Source organism: Sphaeramia orbicularis, chromosome 8, assembly GCF_902148855.1.
Source record: "Sphaeramia orbicularis chromosome 8, fSphaOr1.1, whole genome shotgun sequence".
Classification (NCBI taxonomy): domain Eukaryota; kingdom Metazoa; phylum Chordata; class Actinopteri; order Kurtiformes; family Apogonidae; genus Sphaeramia; species Sphaeramia orbicularis.
The window spans coordinates 46,448,476-46,467,531 of record NC_043964.1 but is presented as its reverse complement, the minus strand read 5'-3'; the positions used below and the strand labels follow the sequence as shown (position 1 = coordinate 46,467,531).

The following is a 19,056-nucleotide window of genomic DNA, read 5'->3' as shown; positions in this document are numbered from 1 at the left end:
TTAGAGTCCAAGGAAAATATTTGTTATTCAACAATACCTGAAGAGGGTTAAATCTCTGTGTCAAAATGCATCTGAACATCATAACATGTTGTTAACAAGTTACTCTCCCTGATGAGGAGCGGAGAAGACAAGAAGCATGGTCTCTAGTAAAAGAGGCTGATTATGATACATTCATTCAAGAAGTATCAACATGGTTGATGAAAATGGAATTTCAAATGTGGATGGTGACATTGGTGATTAAAATCATGATGTATGCTTAAATGCAAATGGTAATCACAGTAACAATACTAATGATGGTGAATATGCAAAATCAGACTGTTATGATGACATTAAGCCTGGAGACAGTGTGTCTAATATATCAAGTAAACAGTCAAGCAGAAGAAGCCATTCTAAGTCATATGCTTTCAGCACCTCATCTGCACGTTTAAAGGCAAAGGCAGAAAAGGCAGCTTTAATGGAACAAGCTGCTGCACTGCAAAGGAAACATGAATTGGAGGTTGAAGAGGAGAGACTCAAACAAGAAACAAATAAATTAAGAAAAAAAAGGGAACAGCTGGAGTTGGATGCACAAATAGCAGCAGCCACTGCACGGCTTTCTGTTTTGGAAGGTGATGACACTGGTGGAAGGATCCATTCAGATGGAATTAATTCTTATGTGAATAAGGGCCTTAAACAACAAAAGCTTGAGTTCAGTCCACAGGCAAAGGAGTTTGTACCAAAGGAGAATATTACAGTTCTGGACCAAGGCTCAGGAAAACTGCCTGTTGCTCATGTATTGGATGTGCAACCAAAATTAAATATGCAAGCGCTTTTTCAAGATCACCTTCAACGTCATGGAGCCTCTCAGCCAAAGGATTTTGGACTCTGGACCACCCCTAGCATCTCATACGTAGCCCAAAATGTTTCATCTTTAGCCACTGCCCCTTTTTTGTCCGTTGCTGCCCAAGAACAACGTATGCAAAAGCTTCGACATACACAAAATGTTGCACCAAGTCAAACTGTATTTGATCATAATGCTGTTGTTGGACTCATGCAGAGACAGAATGACATCACAACTATGCTTATGCAACATCAAATGTCAGCTACTTTACCATAAAGAGCTTTAACTGTTTATGATGGGGATCCACTGCAGTTTACATCATTTCTAAGGACTTTGAACATTGTATTGAAGAAAGAACAAGCAGTTATCAAGATTGTTTGTACTTTCTGGAACAGTACACCAGAGGGCAGCCAAGAGAGCTTGTGCAAAGTTGTTTGCATATGCCACCACAGCAAGGTTATCAAAGAGCAAAGAATCTCATAAAAGAACACTTTGGCAATGAGTATGGAATTGCAACAGCCTATATGGACAAAGTACTTGAATGGCCTGTTATTAAGGTGGAAGATACTAAGGCATTGCAGGAATTTGCACTGTTCCTCAGAGGTTGCTGCAATGCAATGACAGAAATTCAATGCATGGAGGAGTTGAAAATTCCCTCAAACATGAGATCAATGGTTATGAAATGGCCATACAAGCTGCGAGAGATGGAGGTTTACTGCCTGTAAACTACAAGAGCGACGAGGTTTTAGAGCTAAATTCCCTAATGTGGTAGACTTCCTGGAGGGTCAAGTTAAAGTTCTGGCACATCCTCTCTATGGTGAAGTCTCAGATGGTCAACAAGGTCCTTTAATAAAGAATGCCACTAGGAGCAAGCAGCCATCCAGGAGTAGCAATAAAGGAAGCAGTTTTGCCACTACTGTTTCACCCACCAGTCGTGTAGTGGCTCCTAAACCTACAATATCTAAAATGCAAAGACATTCTTGCTGTATCTAAGGAGACCTCTACAGAGTCATGTGTTTACTGTCAAGAACTGCATCCCTTATTCAGGTGTTCAGAGTTGAACAAGATTCCTCAAAGGGAGAAGACTGAATTTCTGAGAGGCAAAGGCATTTGTTATTTTAAAGTTGGTCATGTGAGCAAGGAATGCTGAAATCGTTTAACCTGTGATAAGTGTAATTAAAGACACCCAACTATTCTACATGTTCATAACAAAACAGGTATGAGCCGCCCAGAGGAAACGACCGTCAATAGTGCTCTTGTCTCTCTTCAGGCACATGGTTGTACTGGGGCATCATGACTGCACGCTTTCCATTGTTCCAGTGCAACTGAAATCTAAGAAAGGAAATAAGGTGTTAAAAACTTATGCTTTCCTTGACCCTCACTGAAAAAAGTATAACCCCACTTAAACGAAAAAAAATGATATCCAAATATCACATCTAAAATATTTAACTTCACAGAAACTAAATTTAATGACTTCTTATGACCTGATTATTTTATGTTGATGTAAACAATAATGGTTCACTTGAACCAACCTTAATTTTTTGCCTTGATCCAAATTATTTTTTGAACATTTTAGTTACTGAACCAAACTATTAAATTGAAAGTGAACCAGGCTAATTTATTCACTTTTAACTGAATTAATTAATTAACTGATGTTTACACGGACACCAGTTAATTAATTTATGTATAACCAAACTATATTTCTCACATTTTATGTGACTTCAAAAATAATTTGTATTGCCCATGTTACAAACTCTATAAAAAAGACACTTGACCAACAGATTACTCTAAATATATTTATTAATCTTTAACACGAGCCATATGCAACACATTTAACATCTGGCAACATATGAACCAGAGAGATGAGGTGAGGGTGGAGAGAGGAGAGGGGAAAGGAGGACAATGGAAAGGAAGAGAAACGAACAGATGAGAGGAGAGGGAAGGAGAAGGGAGGGGAAAGGTAGAGAGGGGAGAAGAGAGAGGATGGAAAACAGTGGAGCCAACTGAAACTTAAATAAAATACAGATGCTTCAACAAAGGGTGAGATCCGTGTTGATATTGTTGTCATTTCCCTGTAATGTCTGGGATCACACATCCAGACGCAAAGTTACTCATGTTTTGTATTTGTATGTGTAATCATTATAACTTGTATAGCTGTGTAAGAATACAATTTTCAGGTCTTGATCCCTTTTATTTTTCATGCCAATCTTTCATTTAAACCATAAGAATACCTTTGATTTCTTAGCTTAGTCAGGCCAGGAGAAGATAGGATGGAGAGGGCAGTAGAGTGGAGAGGGGAACAGAGGAAAGGATGGAGAGGATGAGAGGCAGGAGAGAGGAGGATAGAGAGCAGGACAGGGCCATGAGGGCAGGGGAGGATGCTAAATACTGTAGCATGAGAAAACATACTGCTTTAACTGGAATCTACCCTTTAAAAGGGCAGTCTTTATAAAGATGGTATCTGAACTTCTGCAGCAATTTTTTCAGCACAGACATTAACTGTAATGACTTTTAAGAAATGCAAGTCAGATAAAAAAAAAAACAGATTGTCTACCAAGCAAGCGAACCAGGACAAAAACATGTGGTAACAGGCCTATACACATGCTCTATACAATCTGAACTGTAATTAAATGAAATCAAATGAAATACTGCTTTCTGAAAGCAGTATTGACCTTCAAACTAACAAATTCAAAACACTCACTCAAAGCCCAACAGTATACATAGCCTTAAATGGCTACAGCACCCATGGCTAAGTGCCACAAAGTGCCGCTGAGATTCTCCCCCTTGTAAAATGCTGGCTAGCAGCTTGTGGTACAGGCTACCTCAATATAAATACACACAAGCAAAGATGCACACACTGTGGATGCCGCAAACACAAGCACGTGTACACATGCCACATATACTACTGTGCAGTGTGGAGTTCACCATTTAGTTTGCGAATCTTGGAGCTCATCCTGTTGGAACCAAGCTCCATCAGGATCTTCTGAAGAGCCTCGAAGGTGAACCTGAACCCCTGTGGATATTCCATGTTAAGAGCATAACAGAGTCCAAAGAGCATTACCACTCCAGTTGCCACAGAAGGCAACTCATTGAGGACTTCCACACCATCAATGATGATCCCAGTCTCTTTGGGCTGTTGTAGAAGGCTCGAGTTCTCTCTTAATACGAAGACCGCCATGGTGGTACTCCTCAGCTCTTGCTTGGCTTCATCTTTCTCAGACATCTGAGGTAAAATTTAGGACAAAATGTGTAAGTGAACAACTAATGATTAACCACCACATCCAATGGCAGAGCAGTCAAGCTTCCCCCAGGATGATTAAAGTTGCATCTTATCATGGAGAGAGAACAAATTTGGACATACCGTGTATTCTTTGATCAGGTCCTCAACACATTCTCCCAGGTAGATGATGAGAAGTTTGAGGACACACTCCCTTCTGACATCAGCATCGGCATCCTGCAGGGACAGTGAAAAAAGATTACTATGGAATGTGGAGGACAGGCAAGTTTTTGAATTCCCAGCTCTACAACAATCCTGGGCTAGTGAAATAGTTGTGTTTGGGTGGAATGAATAACCAGAGTGATGTATCAGTAAAACACAATTAGTTTTCCTCACTGATACCAGAGAGGTCAAATGGCACATCGTGTGGCAAAATGTGGCAAAATGGCATACCTGTACTAATATATTTTTAAAAATGCTCAGCTTCACATTTTTACCATCTACTTTTGCACAGTCACTGATCAGATGTTACATGACCAATTCCTATTTGATTTAGGCTACTATACCATGACTCAGGGGTTATTTTCACTCTAAATATTTTTTTTTTTTTTTTTTTTAGGCGAGAACAGAAATTTACATTTTCTGCTGTGTTCCAGATGAATTGGATTCTGACACTTGTAGCAAACTCCACATCCGGTAACTGTGAAAACAAAGGAAATAATAGTGAATTCCCTTACAGATGATAAACTGATCTGTGTTGGTTCAATCAACAGGACTAAAAAAAAATACAGTAGTCCATCTGCTGCTATGAAAATGTATACATGAGTGAGGGTCTAGTATTCAGGGTGATTTGAGAAATGGTTAAAAAGGCGATGTGCAGTGTAGATGCAAGATATCTGTTCAGGTTGGATAAAGAATAGGCTAAAGGAACTGAAGACAGCGATCTTGTGGTTCTGAAAGAATAAAAAATAAATTAAACTATTACTACTCTCTGAAGAGCACATAATACAGAAATGCAGATAATACAGTAACTGCAAAATATGGGTAAAATATCAAATTAAATATGAGAATTGATATGTACAAAGAACAAGGTAATATAAAGTAACAAAACAGCCACATGTCCAATAATCTGCCTACAATTACTTATGCTGGATGACAGGATAACTTTAAAGTATTTTTTCTCAGCTCTGCAGTCTGTGTAATTACTGCCTTTTTGCTTTGTAGGCCAGTACTAGCTCGACTAGCTGTCCCGGATGTTAGTGAGTGCTAGCACGTCTCCATTTCTCTCTCTATCTCTCTCAGCAGCAGTACCGCAAAGAAAAAGAAATACAGTCCGAGTGAAGTGCTAAAGCAGCAGACGGATGGTATCTAACTAAAGCTTCGAGTGGGAACAAGTATGAGAGCCGTTGTGGAGAGCTAACTCCACTCTAACCGCGGCTAGCGTTAGCGGTTATCATCCGCTGCTAACACCCGCTCCCCAGCTCACAACTGCTCTCCTGCTCGGTAACTTACGACAAAACACTGGAGGCTCTCGTTGTTATCGGCCCACGGCTTCAGCGCTTCATGCAGACTGTATTTCCTTTCCTTTGCAGTTTTGACAACTGCTGCTGTAAGGGGCAGGAGGCTACGCAGCCGAGCCCAAGAGGACGGGCCCAGTTTGAATGTTTGGTTTACAAACTGCCATGAACAAGACTCCAGACTGCCTTTAAGCAATATTTGTTTAGCCCTGTATGTAGCCCAGTTGGGCTAGTGATGGCTTTTGGACAGCTTACATTACCGATACTTGTAAAAATGCGTTATAAACTTAATTCATGGGCATAACATTACCGGTAAATGCTAGCCAGCTATCAGCTATTGCCAGTTAAATTCATACCGGCTATCGTCCCATTTAAGCTTGCTCACTAGCCACCGCCAATGATAGCTTGTTAGTCAGCTAAATTGGGCTATTCTTTGCAATTTTAACAACACAAAACACTAAATCTTTAATTATCAGCAACTGCTTTACTTACCTTTCTTTTTAGAAGATGTCAATGATGTGAAATGGCGCAATGTGCTGACTGTGCAGTTTTCAATGTGCATGCACAAGTCACATTTGACTCAAACCAAATATATTACCCGCAGGACATGAAGAAAAAAAATTAATTTGAAGGAAATCAAAAACTTTGTTTTGGGTCCTTTGGATGTACATTTAGTTCAGTATAAATCAAACTTGATGTCTGTCAATGCAAAATAAATGGTCTCCACAATCAAATCAATAACTTTAGCCCATTTTAAATGGCAGTTATTAGTTCAAATGAACAACTGCATGCAACTCTTTTTAGAGTGCTGGAAGTACAGCAACTTTTTGTACCAACCACTGCATGAAAAACCAGATTATCGACCCCGTAAACGCCCGCCAACTTCAAAGATTCCCGGTAATTATCGTGAGTTTACAGAGAAGTTCAGCTGTGCCGGAAACTGCCGCAAACGGAGCCAACGGGGGAGGGGGGCGGGGCGGGTGTGGGGGCGAGCGGGTGCGAGGGTTAACAGCTCACGGAGGTGTGAACGACCCTAATTTACATTTGAATGTCACTGGTGCCTGCCATGTCTGACCTCAGAAACAGCCATTGGATGTTTTTTTTTCTTTTTATAGCATCCCATTGGATGTTACCACAAAGGACAGCTCACATGTGATTGGTCATCTGTGCAGCATTATAATATGCCCCACCCATTAAAAATATTATTATTATTATTGTTTTTATTATTATTATCATTATTATTATTATGTTTATTATTCAGATATTTATTTACATATTTATTTATTGTTGCAGGGTAATAATTCACATACTGAAAACATTACCACCAATATCAATTAAGAAAGAACACGACTGCCACAATCATGTTAAAAAATAAAGACAAGCTTTAATAAAATGTAGAATGCAAAAAGCACACTTACATATTTAAGAAAACAGTGCCAACACTTTCAAATTAAACAAACTTAGAATGTCCACAGTCAGTTCAGTCAGATGTGCTGTCCTCACAACATGTGACTGTGCAGCTACAGCCACAAACAACAACACAGTAGAGTCCAAACAAGGCTTTCTGTTCTGAGCTGGAGCTTCTCCTTTACTTGACGTTTTCTGAAACGTTTTTGTAACTGCAACATATAAAATACATCCAACTTCAATTACTAACAGACAGTTATTATTAATTACTCTACACATGTAATGCACTCACATCACTAGCTTGAATAGCATAAACATTAGCTTCATTACACGTTCACAGAACAGTTTCAATCAACCAACATCTAGACCCTAATGTTGTTTTCGGATATATACACTTACAAAGAAGAAAATTTTCCAAGGCACACAGTAGTAGAGCACACTTAGTGAACACGAGTTTTTCTGAACTTTAACTGCAGAGAAAATAGCGAACGGCAAATATACGTCAAAGATCATCTCTAGCAAAAGAGTGCTCACTCTGTATACAACCTTAGCGCACAGCGAACACGAAGATCCTTAAGGAGACAACATCTCACTCCTATCAATTCTTAAGCCAACTGCATTTCAACAGATTTTAACCGATTTATCTATTACATGGGTCAGCAACCCTGGTCCTAGAGAGCCACTATCCTGCATGTTTTAGATGTATTCCTCTTCCAACACACCTGATTCAAATGATAAGCCTATCATCAAGCTCTGCAGAAGCCTGATAATGACCATCAGGTGTGCTGGAAGAGGGAAACATCTAAAACATGCAGGATAGTGGCTCTCTAGGACCAGGGTTGCTGACCCCTGATCTATTATCAACTTATTGTAACTTATGAAAGTAATTTATACAACTTATGAAATAAGTTTGATCTTTGACCTAAAAACATCACATCAGACAAGTGTTGGTGCCATCTTCTCTGAGGGTGGTCCAGTCCAGTCTTCTGTGGTGGTAGAACATGTGTTGGTTCAGCTGTAGTGTCTGTGGTGGTAGAACATATGTTGGTTCTGCTGTAGTGTCTGTGGTGGTAGAACATATGTAGTGTCTGTAGTGGTAGAACATGTGTTGGTTCTGCTGTAGTGTCTGTGGTGGTAGAACATGTGTTGGTTCTGCTGGAGTGTGTGTTGGAGTGCAGCTCAAAGGTTAGAGAGCTCCAGACTCTGGAAGGATGGAGGCCTTACAGTCAACCCAGATGTCCCATCAGCAGTGCCATCTTCTTCATCAGACGTCATATCCATTGTGATCCCCCTCCATAAATCTCCTCCTTGTTGGCCAGTTCAGCCTCTTTTGCCTCCAGCTGCTGTAAAGATAGAAGTACCATCAGTGCTGCACTGTGAGGCTAACAGTAGTAGAATGTGGTGTTTGTGATAGATTCAGATTAAACACAGATTCTTCTAAATCTTACCGTCTTTCTTCTCTGCTGTGGGCTGAAATGTTCATGGCTTCTGCCTGGACTGTTAGATCTGGTTGGCTGTATGTGTAGTTCCATCGGACTGTTTCTTTATATCTTACAGACCACTGGAATTAAAATATACAAGTTAGGAAGAGTAAAAAAAATAGATGCATAGGATTAGAACAATAGAGAAACAAAACACAACAAACTATTAAAGTTACTTAATCAACAGGACTCCACTTTCTACTCCATTCAAGCCTGGACTTGCAGCTGGAGCTGCCATTAAATGAGAAGTCCCTGCCTCATTGTGGGTGAGCTCAGTCTGAAAACCAAATAGAAATAGTTCAGAAAAAGCAGACATTAAAGGCATACATTTACTTCTACAGAGCAGAATGGATCCAGACTCTTTAAAATCTGACCCTTGCTCTGGTTCATACCATCTGTTGTTTCCTTCACTGTTTTGCAGATGGCGCACACCTTCCTAAAAAAATACAAGACTAAGTCACTTTGAGGAACAAACCCCTCCAGGTTCAAGCAGGTCAATGTGACACATTCATTACTTTAATCAGTTCCACAAGTCAAACCACACTATCATACACTGTGCAATTAACTAAGAAAGTCACTCTAAGGTAAAATTCCCACCCAAATAGCACACATGTAATAATTAATTGAATATATACTTACCACAATTTTTGGATTGTGCTCCAGCCCTTTTCTGGTTCTTGTCCACAGTCTGGTGGCTCATCCAGCAGTGTCTGCCTGGTTCAAGTCAGGCAGTTGTTGTCTCACCTCCACTGTAAACTGCTGTGTCTTGTACGACTCCATTTGCATTTGTATACCTCACAGCAGGACCATTTACATACGAAAACCTCACATAGCCCAAGGGGCTGGGGAGGGGTTATTGCCAATGCTCTCTAACCAGAGTTTACTGAAGAAGTTAAATCTGCAAGGCACAAAGACCAACATTTTATTACGTACCGTGGGACAGGAAAAAGTTGTTGAAAGCTGTGTTGTTACTGGACTGGAAGTGTCCAGTTTGGATTGTGACCAGTTAATGGAGCTCCCAGAGACGTTTACACAGGAAGCCATTCCTGTCTCAAAAGGCAACATTCCTACCCAGCAAGATATTGAAAATTGGGAATATTTAAAGGATCCCAGAATTGGACGCTGATGTGGGAATTTTGATTGGGACTTATGCACCAAAGCTGATGGAACCCTGGGAAGTAATCAGTAGTCAAGATGATGGACCTTATGCTGTCAGGACCTCATTGGGATAGGTCATAAATGGTCCTTTGAGGAGCAATAGTGGTTGCCAGAGAAGCTGTACAACCATATGTGTCAAGAGAATATCCATTGTCGGACTGGAGGAGCTGTTGATTTCACAGTATAACCAGGAGTTCTGTAAAAACTTGCTGGAGGAGAAGCAGGAGATGTCAGTAGAGGACCAGAGGTTTCTGGAGATCTTGGAGAAGTCCATGGGTTTGAAAGATGGACACTACTGTATGGACCTACCTTTTAAAATTCATGACATCACCATGCCAAATAATCGGTGCATAGCTGAACAGCGCCTAGAAGGGCTCAAACGAAAGTTTAAAAGGAACCAGACATACCAGCAGGAGTATTCAGCATTTCTCAGTGAGATGATCAAAAATGGTTATACAGAAGTGGTTCCTCGAGGTCAGTTGGACTGTAAGGAGGGTAGTGTGTGGTATCTTCCACATCATGGAGTCTACCACCCAAGAAAGAAAACAGAGTAGTTTTACATTGTGGAGCTGGGTTTAGAGGAACCTCCTTAAATGGTCAACTTTTACAAGGTCCTGACTTGACAAATTTTCTCTTTGGAATTCTGACCAGATTTAGACAAGACAGTATTGCTCTGATGGCTGACATTAAGGCCATGTTCCATCAGGTGAAGGTGTCAGCCAAGTATAAGGATTTCCTTCGCTTTCTGTGGTGGCCCATGGGAGACATTACTCAAAGTCCGGTGGAATACAGGATGAATTTTCACATCTTTGGAGCAGTTTCATCACCAAGTTGTGCAAATTGTGCTTTGAGGAAAACTGCAACAGACAATAAGGATCATTTCACAGCTGAGGTGACCAGTGTAATCTACAACAACTTTTATATGGATGATTGTTTGAAATCTGTCTCTACAGAAGAGGAAGCAATAAAAATGGTAAATGATCTTACTAACCTATGTTCAAAGGGTGGATTTCAGCTATTAAAATGGATAAGTAACAGCTGGGCAGTGCTATCATTCATTCCTGAGGTTAAGCAGTCCACAACTATGAGGCAGCTGTGCTTGGAACAGGACAACCTACCAGTGGAGATGGCACTTGGCCTGAATTGGTGTGCTGAAACTGATACCTTCACATTCAAGCTTACAGTGGAAAGGAAACCACACACCAGGCATGGGATTCTTTCCATCGTCAGTTCAATCTATGACCCATTGGGGTTTTTGTCACCATTTACCATGTTGCCAAAGTTGCTGTTACAAGAAATGTGTCGAAAAGGCCTGGCATGGGATGAGCCTGTTCCATCAACCCTTTTGCAGCAGTGGATCAGTTGGCTTCAAGATCTGGAAAGGGTGGTTGAAATCAAGGTGGATCGATGTATCAGGCCAAAAGATTTTGGAGAAACCATACATGCACAGCTGCATCACTTTGCAGATGCTAATGACCATGGATATGGCACGGTATCTTACCGGAGGCTGGAGGATCAGGATAAAAGAATTCATCTCGCTTTTATGGTGAGGAAAGCTAGAGTTGCACCACTGAAACAGACAGCTATTCCCCGGCTGGAACTTACTGCAGCAGTGCTGGCTGTTAAGATTGACAGAATGTTAAAGGAAGAGCTACCACTAAAGTTTGGAGAGTTATGCTTCTGGATGGATAGTCAGACTGTGCTTAAGTACATCAATAATGAGACCAAACGGTTTCACACCTTTATGGCAAACAGGGTGGCTTCTATAAGGGAGGCAACAAAGGTTGTTCAGTGGAGGTACATCAGCTCAAAGAGCAATCCAGCAGATGATGGCTCTAGGAGGCTCACCATGGATAATTTTCTGGCATGTAAAAGATGGATTGAGAGGCATATTGGCCAAAGCCCTTTGACCCACAGCCTGTTTCTTCAGATGATCCAGAGGTAAAAAGAGATGTAATAGCCAATGTCATCATTAGTGCTGCGTACCGGTATGATGGACCAGTTCTGGACTTGTAAAAACGTTTCGGTTCAAGTCCAAAAAAAACGGAACATCAGGAACTGGTACTGGATGTGCAAAACAAACTAGCACTTACGTACGGTCGCCATATTGGATATCAGATCACAGGTCAGGTAAACACAATGCCGCGACGTACCAACAGTAAAGTGTGGGACCATGTGACGAAGCTGCCTTGCGATAAAGCAAAGTGCAAACTGTGTGGGAAAGAGATCCAGTGTGCTAGGGGAACGTCAAACATCGCAAGGCACTTGAGTCGCCACCACGACATAGAGACAACCCCACATGCTGCCTCAGCCACATTGACGGTGATTTTTGGTGGGCAAAATAACAGCTATCAAGGTTTTGAGGATTTTCAGTTCATGTAAATTGTAATAGGTGTCTGATAGCCTAAATTTTTTGCAGTTGTTGCCGTAGCATCACAGCATATATTAGTAGAGTAACGTCGGGAGTCCCGAAAAGGTAACACAGTACGAACACAAGAGTCGGGACTCTTGCGTTCGTATTACGTTACCTTTAGTAGTCATTAGTAGCATCATTTAGTAGTCATGTTTGTATTTTAATCCTCATGAGACACTGATGTGATCATCTCAGAACGTTCAATAAAATGAGAAGCTCACCGAAGGATTCTGTCTGGACATTAATTGTTTGGACATTAATTGTTTGGAAGCACATCAAAAACGAGGTCTCCACCTGCACCCAGCAGTGACAGGTCTGTCGTTATAATACTACTGTATACAAGTAGTCAAGGAATAAGAAAGCGTTATATAGTTCAGTACAGAAAGTGTTATTTTATTCAGTGCAGTGATATAATTTGTTCCTACTGTGAAATTCAGTTTTTGCTGACAAGCAAAATAAAAATATAATTTTGGGAGGAAGAAAAAACCTGTTCTCTTTATGCACAAAACATGTACTGAAACCAAACCAAAACACGTGGCCCAAAAACTAAGGTATGGACTGAAACGTGGGCTACCTGTAGCGTTGCATCCCTAATAGATAGTGACACTGCTTTGCTGGACACAATCCAGCTAGCTTAAATGTGTGCAGGCATTTTAATGAAATACACATAAGTGTTAGATCTATCTGTATTAACCTCATAGCTGGAAAACCAGAATGTAGAGCTGGAAAAAATGCTCTGCAAAGCTGAGCCAGTGTCAGTGTGTTCTGCATTGTCACATTATTATTTCGTCCAAGTTTCTTGTGTTCTGCTTAATTGATTAGTGGAGTGTGAAAGTGGCATAATGCCCTAAAACACGGGTGTCAAACATGCGGCCTGTGGGTTAAAACTGGCCCGGGAAAGGGTCTGATCCAGCCCGCAGGATGAATTTGCAAAGTGCAAAAATTACACTAAAGATATTAACAGTCAAGAATGTTGAGCTAAAATAATATTAAATAATAGCATAATAACATACAAATAATAATTCAATTTTTTTGTTTAATGTGAAAAAAAATATTACATTATGAAAATATTTACATTTATAAACTATCCTTTAAATGTGAATAACCTGAACAAATTTGAACAACCTAAAATGTGTAAAGAAAATTAAGTGCAACTTTAAAAATATTCTGCCTGTTACTGAATGTTTTGTGCCTTTATAGACCCAATCTGTGATGTACATGTATAAGTGATGTTGAGACTAGGGATGTAATGATTACCGGTATAATGATAAACCGCGGTAAAATTTCCGACGGTTAGTATTACTGTTTAAATTCTAATTATTATGATGACCGTGTTCGATTACCGCACTTTGAAAATCATGATGATAGTACTCATTTCCTGGAGAAGCAGCGGCACTCCAGGCGTGCTTATGCAGTTTGTAATGTTTGGCCTCTGAAAACATGGTGGAAGGCACCTGCATGGACAGAGCTCCAGAGTTTGGGGATAATGGGCTCCCGCAAGGACCCCGGTCCGTCCGAGCGAGCGAGTGCATGGACCCGGTCCGTACAAGCGCAGATCCGGGTCCACGCTACTGTTAACCCCTTCCCCTGCCCCCTCTGCTTCAGATCCTCACCCAGCAGAGAAACTGTCTCAATATAGAAACTCAGGACAAACTCATGCCAGTTCAGATGAGCCCAAATGAGTGAACTTCAGCTGTACAAAAACACATGATGTGTGTAAGAACCAAAGGAGAGAAGGCCTTATGAACTGAGGGAAATTCATCGGTAAATCCACTGACTGACCACCAGAGGAACTGAACCATATGACACTCTTGTGGTTTGTCTGTCACTCACCAGGAGTGAACCACTGACCAGTCTGGATCAGATCACCCTAACATGTTCTAAAATCCTCATTCTTTCAGAATATTTACATTGTTCATTAAACAGTTAAGGAAAATATGATTGTTTCACTTTCTGTTTATGTGTATAGTGGTGTATGTATGTGACACTGAGAATGATTTGATATGGAAAATGGTCAAACCAGCTCCACTATAACCTGTCCAACTCATTTTTTTACCACTCAAAAAACCACTCAGGAAACGATAGGAGAATTGATAAGGAATTTGATTAGTAAGCAGAATGTACAATGGCATTGATATTGATAAAATCCTATTAATTCCCACCCCTAGTGCAGATATCTTTTGTGTCCATAAGGTGACATCTTTAATGCTCATTTCTATGTTTGATGTTTACATGTTAATATTTTAATGTTTCTGCAACAGAAAGTACATTGTGTGTGTTATTTATTTGTTTTGTTTTGTTTGTTTTTTTTCAAAATACAACTTGGTTACATTATTTCAGTGTGTGTATAAATAGTTTTAAACATTTTGAGCACATTTCAACAATACCGTGATAATAATGATAACCATGATAATTTTGGTCACAATAACCATGATATGAAATTTTCATATCGTTACATCCCTAGTTGAGACATAATATTGTCGGAACTGCACTTATTTTTCTTTAGAAATTTCAGTTTTTTCAGGTGGTTCAGAACTTTTTTGTTTGGATAGTTTGCAAATGTAAATATTTTCATAATTTGATGTTTTGTTTTTTTTTTTCACCAAAAACAAAGAGAAAAATTAGGAGTTGTCATTATTTATAGGTTACTGAGCTATTTATTATGCTATTTCACTGGTCTGGCCCATTTGAGATCAAATTGGACAGAATGTGGCCCCTGAAAGAAAATAAGTTTGACAACCCTGCCCTAAAAGCACCTTAATAATAAATTATTTCCAACTAGGACTCATTGTTGTCATTTTAGCCTTTAACTGCCAGTCTGTCACGTGCTTTCTGCTGTAATTTGATTCTGTTAGATGGCTTAGTTGGGTTTTATTTATTTGTTTCTTCAGCCCTTTGTTGTTTGTAATTACATTCTATATTCATAGTTATATATTTTTTTCACTATCTTTGATGCACCATGGGCCTTAGAGTTACTCCATTTCAGTCTCCTATATGTGCTGTACATATCGCAAAACTGACAAATAAAGCTGACTTTGACTTGACTTTTTGAGATGGCATTAAAGGGCAAGTCTGTCTTTCTGTCAATTCAAGACAGAAAATGATTCAACTCTGTACTAGTCTGACAGCCAGACTATAGGCAGATCAGTGTAGCACTGCTCCCATTCAATTCAGCATATAGATTCAAAACACAGTCAACAAATGAAATTAATATATTATTTATAAAGGGGCAGAGTTTCACAGCCTCCAGTGTCTCATGGGACTTGTTGGAATTCTACTTACAAATCTGACTCCAACTCTCTTTCCCCCACGTTCATTACATTGTTATTAACTTGATCATAAAACAGGCCTGAAACAGGATTTAAGAAAACAATGAATCAATCATTTAATGAACATTAATCAAACTTGCACAGATCTGTGGTCTCCCAAGGTTATAGAGAATCAGTTTTCCTGGCCCACAGACATAAAGTCTCCAAACAAAGAATCCATCTCTCTGGCTTCCTCTCCTCAAGAGCCCAGAGGAACCTTTTTCCTCATCCTTTATAGTCATACATGGGGTGTTGTCTCTTTCTGGCCTCAACTAATAACATTGCACATTCTCCACCCTATAGCTGTCTGCTATATTCTCACCCCCTGTCCTTACCCCACAAACCTCTTAAACTCTTCTCCTTATGTATAATAAAACAATAAACATCACACACTCCTAAAAACTAAACTAACCCATCTGTGTCCCTTTGTCTGTGTTTTCCATTCCACCCTTTTAAGCTTGTTGCCTTCTAATATTAATACATCTCACAACTCAAAACTAATCAACTAAAAACAGACATCATAACTATAACATATCACATTCTAATTTCAAAATATAGTTAGCCTATCATGTTTATAACATATTCTAATTTTATAAGGCTTAAGTTTATTTTATGTTCTTCAACTTTATAATTCTAACAGACTTCAAAAAAGTCTAATTGCACTCAAAGGCAATAGACCAGTCATTTTTAATGATGTATGAAATATATCATTTAAACAATGTTTGTTTTTAAAAGATAATTTTGCTAGTGCATCTTTCTGCAGTGTCTTCGCAGAGTCATGTAATATGACCTCATGATATTGTGTTTCATAACATCCTTAAGCAGTGACAGTAACAATCTTGACATGGCACCGCCATTACAAGATTTTTAGAAACTAACACTGCATCGAAACTCAAGTACAGACAACTCAATATTCCACACTACACTATCAACAGAATGTAATGTATGTATTTAATGTGATGTCTCCTCAGATTATCACTCACTCAGTTAAGTGTGAGGCTCTGTGTTCACAAACATCTATGTTTTGGTATCATCAAGTTTTCCCCTTCAAATACAACCTCAGACAATGGGTCAGAATAACAGTGTTTTATAATCTTCATGTACTGCCTCAGCTGATAGTTTACATTATAGCTCTGTTAGCTCTTTTTTTAGATAGAAAACAGCTACAGTGAAACCACAAATCACTCCTGTGAATTAACAAATAGCAACTTGGCAAACACTACATTATAAATTTATACCTTCATAAACCTTCATTATCGACGTTAGAGCTGTGTTCAGAGGTGAAACATCAGCAATGGTTCTATTTTCTGGTCACTGTCTTTTTCTTTGACTGTACAAGTTGTGTTACACTGGTTCTCACGCTCAACTCAGCCTTGTTGTTAGACCAGCATAGTCAGTCTCTACTCCCTCTAGAGGTCACCAGAGATGGTCAAAAGTCTTTGAGTTCAAGTCCAAATCAAGTCTCAAGTCTTTAAGCTAATGTCCAAATCAAGTCTCAAATCTTTGAGCTCAAGTCCAAGTCAAGTCTCAAGTCTATAATGGGGTTAATGAACGCTGCATGCCAGTCATTTTTTGTTTTGAACACACCATAGCTATATCTCAGGAATACAAAGCTATACTCTATTATCACCTCCTTCAACAAATAGCAACATTGATGCAATATGAAAAAAGACTACAATAAAAAACACCTCGTATTTTCCTTGCAATAACATTAAATGTAATATTTAACACTCCCAGAGGTCAGAGGACACCTCGATGTAGCGCCAAAGCCCAGCCTTGACAGAGGAGCAATAGTCCACATTCCTCTTGTTGCTTTTCTTCTGGTATAGCCAGAGAAAAGCCATGGAGTTTTCGCAGGTGTCTCCTCCTGATCATCTTCTCTACTACTGCTGTCAGATATGGTGACTTTCCGAGCCCCAGCTAAGACTAGGTCGGAAAAAGTTCCACAAAAAAATAAAATAAAAATACATCATGGTTGGTTACAATATATGGCCTTGATATGCAATACTGTACAGACAGTAGTAATTCAAATGAGTTGAAGTGAGCGTAAACAAATTTTGGTATTGTTAATGCATAGTTTGATAAAGTTTTATGGAAGCAGTGTGTATTTATAGCTACCTGTTATCATCTTCACCTCATTCTTTTATTTTTTTATATAACCTTTATTTAAGCGACAAGTGACAAGGAAACTTATGTACAATAATATTAATATATATTAATATTGATATTAAATATTTATTAATATTGATAATAATTGATATTAATTAATTACTTAATATTAATATAGTATTAATAGTATTAATGCCATTGCCCCGCTGCCTCACCTTGCCATCAAATGTGCTGATTTTAGTGTCTGGGTGAGAATTAAAAAAAAAAAAAAAAAGACCAGCTTTTGAATTCCAACTATATAAATTGTGAAAAATAATATGACCTTTCATAACATGAGGTGCAAAGCGTGCATAATGTGCTCACCCATATACTGAAGGTTGAGATTCTAAAGTTTTCAGCAGTGGTGGTGGTATTGCTCAGTATTAGCATAAAGGTCTCCATTTGTTTTTTTTTTTCAGCTATGGGGACAGTGTCCAGTACAAGTACTGCTGGCACCAGTGGGAACGGTAAGGAAGTTGACAGACAACCTATCATCAAAGATGAGGATGACTCAGAAAGGTGGAGCTTCAGCAGAAGACACAGCTCAGGAGACACAGTGAACTGTCCAACATGTCAGGGGACAGGACGGATGCCCAGAGGTAACACGCATCACAGTTTTGGCTCCGTTGCTTACATTATTTTCATGCATTTCTACTTTGAAATGATCATTTAGCTCAAATTACATTATACAGTAGTTAAATAGTCTTCACAAATACAGTGACGAATTGATAAGGGGGCCTGCAATGAACTGGCAACTGTCTGTGATGGTCTCCATCCATCCTAAGGCTGTTAATTCTTAGGATACTTCTGGTATATGCTACATTAAAATTATTTAGCCTGCCTGTCTGAAGCATCTCCAGTAAACGTTCCTGTGTTTTTTCCAGATCAGGAGAATATGCTGGTGGCTGTGATTCCGTGCACTGACCAGAGGCTCAAACCCAGACATACGTAAGACGTGATGACTCTGATGGGATTTGTATGGACTGATCCTCAGTGACGGATGTTTTGTTGTGCATGCCCCTCTGACATGCTCTTGGGCTTCTTGTTTTCCCAGGAAGCTTTATGTTTTTGTGTCTATCACCCTGTGCCTCCTGATCAGCGGCCTGATGCTGTTCTTCCTGTTTCCTCGCTCCATCATCCTGTCTCCAGCTACTGTCAAGTCATCCTACGTTTACTTCACCAAAGATGGCGTCCTCATTAACATCACGGTATTGGTAGAGTGAGCATGGCTTGAAGGGAAGTGAGGTCTGGATGAGTGGATCCTGTCTTAAACACTTGGCTGTGTTTCCTTGCAGAATGTCCTGAACGTCACCAACAATAACTTTGCTGGAGTCCAGGCCTATAACCTGTCAGTACAAGCCCTAGACTATGACATCGTGGTGGGAACCATTTCCATTAAGAATGTCACCTCTGTGAAGCCTCGGTCCATTGTAACGGTGAGGCACTGCACACACTAACGACATCCATGTAGCAGTGCTACCTCTAGAAAGATTTAGAGTAAAGGGCTTTAGGTGTTGTTGTAGACTACCTGTTGTAGGGAGACTTTTGCAGAGTTCTGTGATTATTAATAAACCATGTTTAGCAAGA

The 19,056-nt window shown here is 39.6% G+C and overlaps 1 protein-coding gene across 1 annotated transcript in view; it reads left to right on the top strand.

The window, feature by feature from the left end:
* Nucleotides 1-19,056, top strand: part of LOC115424425 (transmembrane protein 106B-like) — a 54,364-nt gene that overhangs the window by 17,136 nt on the left and 18,172 nt on the right. Inside the window, exons 2-5 of the mRNA XM_030141695.1 lie at nt 17,889-18,068; nt 18,354-18,417; nt 18,524-18,677; nt 18,765-18,905. Coding sequence (XP_029997555.1) covers nt 17,891-18,068; nt 18,354-18,417; nt 18,524-18,677; nt 18,765-18,905 — 537 coding nt within the window. The 5' untranslated portion in view covers nt 17,889-17,890. The remainder of the gene's footprint in view (nt 1-17,888; nt 18,069-18,353; nt 18,418-18,523; nt 18,678-18,764; nt 18,906-19,056) is intronic.